Raw genomic sequence first — 9,672 nt, forward strand, 5'->3', positions numbered from 1 at the left:
TTTTTGAAGGACTTAGCTTAGTCTGTGACACAGCCTTGATATTCTTGATAAACAAGAATGGTTCTTTGGCGACCCCAGGAAATGGTGCTTGTATCAACAACCAAAAAATAAGTTTAATTCTTTGAGTGAGATGTTTTTAAGTTTCCTAAATATATATATCTTGTACTTAATTATTTGAGTGCAGCTTGTACTGGCTGGGGAACATCTCCTCCAGCCCCCAGAAGTGATAGCTTTAGTATGGGGACATCTCATGGAAGGTTCCCTGGATCAGGATTCTCCAAGCTCACTTCCCACCAAGACCGTCATTAGAGGCAAGAACCTGGTAGCTCTCAGTCCTGCCTGCAGTCCACTACTCTGAACCCCAGCTCCACCTGAGCAAAGGCCACAGAAAAGGGCATGTTTTTAGCACTTTCCATGTCTTCCTACCATTGCCCCAGACTCAAGTAGAGTGACCAACCATCCAGTCTGCCCAAGCCTATCCCTAGTTTAGCACTGATCTTTGAAATTTTCTGTTCAGCTCTTGGACCTCTTCAATTCTTCCATTTTCTTTAGCTTCTCTACACTAGAGAGCAAGTTTCAGAGTCTCTTTGACATCCATTTTGACCTTTTCCTTCTTTCATGTCTTCTTACTGACTTTTTGCTCTCTTCTTGTATGATGTTATTGATGTCATCCCACAACTTTTCTAGTCTTAGGTCTTTAGTGTCTAATGCATCAAATCTGTTCTTCAGATGGTCTCTAAATTCAGGTGCGATAAATTCAAGGTTATATTTTGGCTCTCGTGGACTTGTTTTCATTTTCTTCAGCTTCAGTTTGAATTTGCATATGAGTAATTGATGGTCTGTTCCACAGTCTCCCTGGCCTTGTTTTCACTGATGATAGGAGCTTTTCCATCTTCTCTTTCCACAGATGTAGTCAATTTGATTTCTATGTGTTCCACCTGGTGAGGTCCATGTGTATAGTCGTCTGTTGTGCTGTCTAAAGAAAGTATTTGAAATAAACAAATCATTTGTCTTGCAGAAATCTATCATTCCTTCTCCAATATCATTTCTATCACCAAGTCCAAAATTTCCAACTACTGGTCCTTCCTCTTTGCTCCCTACTTTTGCATTCCAATCACCAGTAATGAGCAATACATCTTGATTGCATGTTTGATCGATTTCAGATTAAAGAAGTCGGTAGAATTCTTCTATTTCACCTTCACTGGCTTTAGTGGTTGGTGCATAATTTGAATAATAGTGGTATTAACTGGGCTTCCCTGTAGGCGCATGGATATTATCCACTTACAGCATTGTACCTCATGACTGATCTGGATATGTTCTTTTTGACGATGAATGCAACACCATTCCTTTTCAATTTGTCATTCCCTGCATAGTAAACCATGTGAATGTCGGATTCAAAACGGCCAATATCAGTCCATTTCAGCTCACTAATACCTAAGATATCAATGTTGATGCGTTCAATTTCATTTTTGATCAATTCCCTTTATGCTTGTGTATGTAATATGCCGTTGTACGTCTGTAACACATTTATCCATGAATGGACATTGAGCTTTTGTACCTCTTGGCAAAAAATTACTCACCATGGATTGACTCAGCAGCTATCACATTGAGCGCAAGCATGATCGTGAGGCAGGCCCAGGAGCAGCCAGTGCTTGGTTCTGTTGTACACAGGGGTCGATGTGAATCAGAGGCAACTCAACAGCACTGAATGCCAACAACAGCATTTTGATATTGTGAGTAGTGATGCTATCTATTAACATTTGTGTCCAAGTATCTATTTGAATTTCTCCTGTCAAGTTTTGAGTGGACTTGTTAGGTCATATGGTAGGTAATTCTATGTCTAATATTTGAGGAACTGATCAGTTGATTCTCACAGGAGTTAATCCTATTTTATATTCCCACTAGCAATGGGTGTTGTTGTTGTCAAGTGCCGTCAAGTCAATTCTGACCCATAGCAACCCTGTATAGGGTTTCCAAGGAGCAGCTGGTGAGCTTGAACCGTCAACTTTGCAGTCTGGCGAATTAGCCCACAGCATCACACCAGGACTCCCCCAGCAATGGGTATAGGGTCCTATTTTCCACATCCTTGCCAACTCTTCTTGTTTCTGTTTTGGGATTATTAGGGGGGGGGTTGTTTTTACTTTTTTCATGCACCCTAGTGAGTGTGAAGCCCTAATGGAGCACTGGTGTGGCGCTATAGCATAAGCATAGTCAGTGGTTCAAATCCACCAACTGCTCCTTGGAAACTCTATCTATGCCGCTATGAGTCAGAACCAACTCTATGGCCCTTAGCAACTGTAATGGTGTGGTGCTGTAGGATAGGCGAACCACAAGGTCAGTGGTTCAAAACCAACAGATGCTCTATGGAAACCTCGTACAGGTTTGTTATGCTGAGTTGGAATCGTCTTGAGTGAATGATTTTGGGGTTACATTTCCCACAAAACCTTCAGCAGTGTCCCGCTTGCTCACTTATGCAGTGGAGGAAATGGTCCCAGACAAAACCGAGGTTGGCTCCAAGGGTACCAACACAGCATCTCGTCTTCCTAACATGCATTTCTTCTCCATGGCTCTGTCCTCTTCCCCATGACTGTAGGCCCAGCGACTTGGGGAAGAACGCAGCCGAGCCCTCGCTGCAGGAGGAGCCGGAGATGTTTGAGAACCCGCTGTATGGGTCTGTGAGCTCCTTCCCTAAGCTGGTCTCCAGGAAAGAACAAGAATCTCCCAAGATGCTGAGGAAGGAACCCCCGCCCTGTCTGGACCCCACAATCGCCTCCCCCACCATCTTGCTCACCAAAGTCCAGGAGGCCGAGAGCTCCAAGGGAGCTAGCAAGACCCCCACGCCCTTCCTCAGCCCGACGCCCCGGCTTCGCTCCTTCACCTGCTCATCCTCAGCTTCAGAGGGCAAGGCGGCAGTCGGCAAGGAAAAGAACCCAGGGAAGCCCAAGCCCCCGGCCAGTCCCCCAGCCCCAGTGCCAGCCAAGAGGCCCGTGAAGCCGTCCCGGTCAGAGATGAGCCAGCAGCCCCGGCCACCCCTGCCCATCAAGAGTCCAGCTGTGCTCCACCTGCAACACTCCAAGGGCCGGGACTACCGTGACAACACCGAGCTGCCACACCATGGCAAACTTCGGCCCGAGGAGGGGCCGCTCGGCAGGACTGCCATGCAGGTAACTGTGCGGGCACGTGTGCGTGCGTGCATGTGTGCGAGTGCATGCATGTCCTGGGCAGGGTGCTGAGAAACCGTGGCCCTGGGTCAGGGGAGGAGTGGCTCTGTTAAGTGATGTACACATAGGGTTGGAGCCCAGGCCACCCTGATGCTGCCTCTTGTCTCTGCAAAGGCTAACGGAGGGGCACTGTCCACACTCAGCCTCATTTCAGGTCCAGGGACAGACTCCATCATTAAGCAGAGTCCTGGTGTGGCGCTGTAGACTTCAGTACTGGACTGCTAACTGTAAGATTCAAACCCACCAGCGCCTCAGAAACCCATACGAGAAGCAACTTAACAGCTGTGGGTTTTTATCTTACTATAGTTATGTTGTTGTTGTTGTTAAGTGCTGTCGAGTCGGTTCTGACTCATAACGATTTTGTGTAAGGTTTCTGAAGCTGTGAATCTTTGTGGGAGCAGAAAAGCCTCCTGTTTCTGCCATGGAGTAACTGGTGGGCTCGAACTGCCGACCTTGTGGTTTGCAGTGCAGTGCTTATCCTACAGTGCCACCACGCTCCCATTTTATTTACATGAGTTTCTCTAATCAAACACATGTAAAGTCTGTGCTGGCCTGGTTGAACCTATGGCACGTTAGGAACCCAGGCTCACCTGTAGTTCTTGGGGCCCAGAGGTAAGGAGACCCTCACAACCATCTGTTCTCCCTGCAGTGAAACCATCAGGAGCCACCAGGGAGCAGCAAGCAGCCCAGCAGACCCCCTGCAGGACGTCACTGCAAGGCTTCCCAGTGGCCGGGAGTAGGACTAGCTTCTGTGCGATCCGCAGAGCCGCTGGCTGGGAACTGTGCTGTGCGGTCCAGGAGGGAGGAGAGCGAACACCCTGGGCCCCAGCTCAACCTTGGTACTTGGGACCCAACAGCGTTTACTCAGGTTGCCATTTTGAAACAAACCTCGAGTGCAGATTCAAAGGTTGGGGTATAGATACCTAATAATAATAATATTAATAATAATAATAATAAAGCTTGCACGTAGTAAGCACCCACTGTGTGCCAAGTACCTTGCTAAGTACTTGTGAACATCGGCAGAACAGCCTCAGCATTGAGTCTCCCTCATCAACTAAACCCAAATTTCCAAACCCAACATTTCAAAACGGTGTCCGTCCTTCGTGGTTTGGACAAAGCATTAAATGGGTCATTGCTCTCGGGGAGGGAGACAAAGGCCTGGCCTTTTGGAAGCTGAGGAGTCTCGGTGGTTTGTTTGGGGTCTGATGAGCCAAGCCCCGTCTAGCTCAGTGATGCCAACCACTTTGGTTCAAGGCTTAGTGGAAACTTAAAGCGGGCACCTATCCGGTTTTCCTTGGTTCCTCCTCGGCTAGAAGGAAGAGGAAGACCAATCAGCTTCTACACGTCTGTGCAGAGATCCAGCCTCGGCCCAGGGACAGGGATGCCAGGCCTTCTGGGTAGACACAGACTGGCCCGAGCCTCCCACTCAGATGTCCTCATGTGAATGGAAGGGTCTTTGCTGTGGCTCCCCAAAGCTGTGTCCTCCAGCTTGGATGCCAGAGAGGGACACTGCTAATTCCAGGCTCTGGAAATAAGACAGTCTTTTCTCCTCCCCAAAATCCATCCGGTGGCCCTGTTTCCTAGGTTATTAAGAGACTAGATTGGTGGTATGTTTTCTTACTTTGTTTTTTTTCACCTAACAGACTCACTGTAGAAACTCAGACCAGGGAGTGCGGGAGAGCATGGCGCTGCCTTCCTGTGGGCGTCAGTCTGTGTAACCAATAAATTGTGCCTTTCTTTGCTCCGTGCCCACCTGTGTGCTGTTTTTCTGCTGACATCAGAGCCATAGGCATGGTTTGAGGCCATTGAAGTTGGTGTCGAGCTCAACAGCACCTCTAGCTAGAAATGGTCTTCTATCAAGACATGCGAGCCACACGCTTTCCTCCCGAAGGCTTCTGGGGGAACCTAGAGGTGTCTGGACCCCGCTGTTCCATTGCCTTCTGGGTCCTGAGAAGGCCAGGCCTCTGTCTTCCCACCTACAGTTGCTCACTGCAGGGTTGTTGCTCAGGGACTCACCTACAGCAGACCAGGAAGCCAACGATGGTGGTTCTTCACCAACCTGCAGCACACGCTGGATTCAGTCCCTGCCCACTTCTTAATGCCCACGGCTGTCCCAGTCTCCCCACCCACAAGACACAGAGAGCTTCTCCTGAGGATGAGACTGTCAAAGACATCATCTGAGGAGAATATGCTCAAGGAAGAGTGTCGCTGTCCCTGCTAATCATTAGTGGTGTCAGTGTAGCCGTTAGCCGATGCTGCATGACAAGTCGCCGCAAAATGTAGCAGCTGAAAACAAACCTTCATGATCTCGGTGTTCCCATGGCAGGAATCCAGGAGCAGACTAGCAGGCTGGTTGTGGTTCCGGATCTCACATGAGGTTGCAGTCAAGACACTGAGCAGCTACTGCAGACATCTGAAAGTGCAGCCAGTGTGGAAGGTCCTCTTCCAAGAGGGTTCACACTGTGACTGGGCTGAGAGACCTAGGAAGTTCCCTGGAGATCTCCAGGCTGCTCACAACACAGCAACCGCCTTCCCCAGAGCAGGTGACCTAAGACAGAGACCCCTTTAATAAACTTCCTGACAGTGACTATCACTTCTCTCCTATACTACTGGTCACTCAGACCAACCCTGTACTGTACGGAGGGGACAGCACAAGAGTTTCAATACCCAAAGGACCCAAAGGTGAGGATGCTTGGGTACCATCTTGGATGCTGCTGACAGTAGCCACTGGTCCTCACTCATCTCCAAATAGCAAAATTAAGTGCCCCTCTTGACACTTCAATGCGATGCAGGAGACGCTTCTCTTACCAGGATCCACAAAGATGCCCCTTGCTGCTTGGTTCACCTGAGGGCAGAGTGGAGGCCATTGTGAAGGGGGAAAGATGTGGGCACAGAGCTCATGGTTTGGTGCAATGTTGAAGCATTAAGTAGCCATGGAGGTTCAGGTGGATATGGGAAGAATTAGATGCGTGCCTAAAGAAGGAACCAGTTCCATTTCAAGAGACTGGATCCATAAACATGGTGACTGGAGATGGAGGAGGGTCCTGTGGGAGGGGTGAGGGCCAGGTCACTGGTACCTCCCCAGCTGGGGACAGGGCTCTGGAAGCCCCGTAGGCACCAAGTTCTTGCCTTTGCTATCCTAGGGCCCAACTCGTAACCACTACGCTATCAGAGTTGCATAGTGTTATACCCGCCATAATCCTTGATATCAATCCCCGCTCCTCCCCTCCCTCACATTCCAGGGTTCTGCAGTACCCTGCAAGGTCTCACAGAACTCAACAACTGTTCAAGGAAATGGCTCACACAGATGTAGAAGCTGGCGAGTCTCAAATCCATCGTTCAGAGGTCAGTCTGGAGGATTCTCTTCACCCACATAGTCTCAGGAGCTGAGGAACCGAAATCAGCAGTCAGACGACAGACTGTGGATACCTGAGGCTGCAAGTTCCACAACCTGAGGTTAGACAGGATGAGCCAGGTGCAAGACCCAGAGCAAGAGAGTGAAATTCACCAACACGTTCTTTAATACGTTTTTATTGTGAATTGAGTGATAGTTTACACAGGAGAACATCAGTTTTACACTCATTGTTTCATTGCAATGATTACTATCTCCTCCGTGCATCATCATTCAATAGTATTTGCTTCTATTCCCTCTGTTTTTTGTCTTGTTGGGTTTTTTTGGGGGGTGGGGGTGGGGATGTACACAAATACACTCATGAATATATAATCATTTAAACAACCAAAGGGCACATTCTGCAAGCCTGCCTCCTGGTTGCCAGCACACAGCCTTTCTCTTACCATGAGTCTGGAGTCCTCAGCTGCTCTCTGTCTCCGTGTCCTCATCTCTGTCTCCATCTATGGTGTCGCTGCTTCTCTGGATAGGGTCCCACATTCTGCTCGTGCTCTCTCCCTTGATGGTCCTAGGGTCCTCTGTTCCTGTACAGTGAGATTAACTATTCTCTTGTTTTTGATATAAAACCTCAACTTTTACAGTTGTGACAGTCTCAATTAGTCAAGATAACAACTTTTTACTATTGAATCGTAAGTTTCTTATCCCCATCTCCTTTCACCAGACCTATTTAGACAAGATGAAAACAATTCACTGGGGATTCTACCTTTCCCCTTACCAATGCATTTGGATGTATTGAACTCAGACCTCCAGTGCCACATGTATTTGTTGAGAGATTTCAATTTGCATTCCATCAATTTCCGACCAATGACTTGGACCTTGGACTTCTTCCTTCAGTACAATTTGTTCTTGATCATATGCTACCTCTTGAAATGGCCAAACATCAATCATTTCTTTTTGGTACAGTGACTGTGCATTCCTTCCATCTTCTTTTGATGCTTTCTGCATCATTCAATACTTTGTCCATTGTTGTTGTTGTTAGGTGCCATCGAGTCGGTGCCGAATCATAGCAACCCTATGTACAACAGAACAAAACACTGCCTGGTCCTGGGTCAACCTCACAATCATTGCTATGCCTGAGCCCATCGCTGATGCCACTGTACCAATCCATCTTATTGATTGTCTTTTTCTCCAACCCTCCATTTACCAAACATGATAGCCTTCTCCAGTGACTGGTCCCTCCTGACAACATGTCTGAAGTATGAGAGATGCAGTCTGGCCATCCTGGCCTCCAAGGAGCACTCTGGCTGTACTTCTTCCAACACAGAGCTGTTTGTTATTTTGGCAGCCTATGGCACTTTCAATATTCTCCTCCAAAACTGTAATGCAAATGCATCAATTCTTCTATAGTCCTTCATAGAATCCTTCAATATTGCAAGTCAAGGTTTGAAGTTTTTCTTCAGTTCCCTCAGCTTGAGAAATGCTGAGCATGTTCTTCCCTTTGGTTTTCTAACTCCAGGTTTTTGCACATTTCCGTTTAATATGTGACTTTGTCTTGTCAAGCTGTCCTTTGACATTTTCTGCTCAGCTCTTGTGACTTCTCATTTCTTTCATTTGCTTCATCATCTCTACAATGGAGAGCAAGTTTCATAGTCTCTTCTGACATACATCTTGGCCTTTTTCTTCTTTCTTGTTTTCTTAATGATCTTTTGCTTTTTTTTTCTGTATGATGTTCTTGATGTCATTCCACAACTCTTCTTCTTATGGTCTTCAGTCATGTGTCTAATGCATCAAATCTGTTCTTGAGATGATTCAGGTGGGGTGTGTTCAAGGTCATATTTTGGCATTTATGGACTTGTTTTCATTTTCTTCAGCTTCAGCCAGAACTTGCATATAAGCCATTGATGGTCTGTTCCAAAACAATGTCAGTCTGCCCCTGGCCTTGTTTTTGTTGGTGATATGGAGTTTTTCCACCGTCTCTCTCCACAGATGTAGTCAATTTGATTTCTGTGTATGCCATCTGGTGAGGTGCATGTGGATAATCATCTTTTAGTATGATGGGAGCATCCTTAACCTTTGTTATTGTTGTTAAGCACCATTGATAAAGTTCCAACTCATAGCGACTCTATACGTAACAGAAGGAAACACTGCCCGGTCCTCCACAAAAATGCTCCCCACCTGTGTTACGAACTATACTGCTCCCTGTCATTTATTTAATTGTGTCCCCTCGAAATATGAATCAACTTGGTTGGATGGTGATTCTCAGTGGTTTGGCAGTGATGTAATGTAATGTGGCAGTCACCTGGCCCTTACTCATAATCTGATTGACAAAACAAACCAATAAGAAGATTAAAGGTGGGCTGCAATGCTCGAAATCCCATCAGAACCCTGATCTGATGTGAGAGAGTTTCCCAGGGGTGTGGACTGCAACACCTTTTATGTTATAAGAAATGAAAGTAGAGAAAAGTGAACCGAGAAAGAAGAACTTATCACCACCAAGAAAATAAAGCCCAGAGTGGAGCGAGTTCTTGGACCTGGGTTGTCTACACTGTGAAGCTCTTAGAATTTAGGGACTATTAATCCTAACACACAGGGACATCTTCAAGGAGGGCTGGGTCCACAGATACTAAGAGAAGTCACTTAGTTACCATGATATTTTAAAAAACAAATTGTAACATAATCTGTATGTGGTTGTTTATTAAGCATTAAATGAGCTCTAGCTGAATTCAGACATCTTTCTGAACTGTTAGAGAATAAATGTCTGTTTGTTAAAACCACCCCCTTGTGATATATCTGGTACAGCAGCCCTGAGAACTAACACTTCCCAAGATTGCAGGTACTGCTACAGTCACTTTTATTTTAGCATTAAACTTGTTTTTGTGGTGGTGGTGGTTAAGCCTATATACAGCAACAGCCTAAGTGCCCAACAACTAAAGAATGGATAAACAAACTGTGGTACATACACACAATGGAATACTATGCTACCTTGAAGAATAACAAGGAAGCTGCAAGCCACCACATAACATGGATGAACCTTGAGGATATTATGCTGAGTGAAATTAGTCAGTCACAAAAGGAAACGAACCCATACTAAAGGGGGAGGAG

The 9,672-nt window shown here is 46.6% G+C and overlaps 1 protein-coding gene across 1 annotated transcript in view; it reads left to right on the plus strand.

The window, feature by feature from the left end:
* INPP5D (inositol polyphosphate-5-phosphatase, 145kDa) overlaps positions 1–3,961 on the plus strand; it is a 141,790-nt gene extending 137,829 nt beyond the window's left edge. Inside the window, exons 26-27 of the mRNA XM_006866805.1 lie at positions 2,594–3,190; positions 3,871–3,961. Coding sequence (XP_006866867.1) covers positions 2,594–3,190; positions 3,871–3,961 — 688 coding nt within the window. The remainder of the gene's footprint in view (positions 1–2,593; positions 3,191–3,870) is intronic.
* Positions 3,962–9,672: the final 5,711 nt, after the last annotated feature.

The sequence above is a fragment of the Chrysochloris asiatica genome, unplaced genomic scaffold (assembly GCF_000296735.1).
Source record: "Chrysochloris asiatica unplaced genomic scaffold, ChrAsi1.0 scaffold00096, whole genome shotgun sequence".
Classification (NCBI taxonomy): domain Eukaryota; kingdom Metazoa; phylum Chordata; class Mammalia; order Afrosoricida; family Chrysochloridae; genus Chrysochloris; species Chrysochloris asiatica.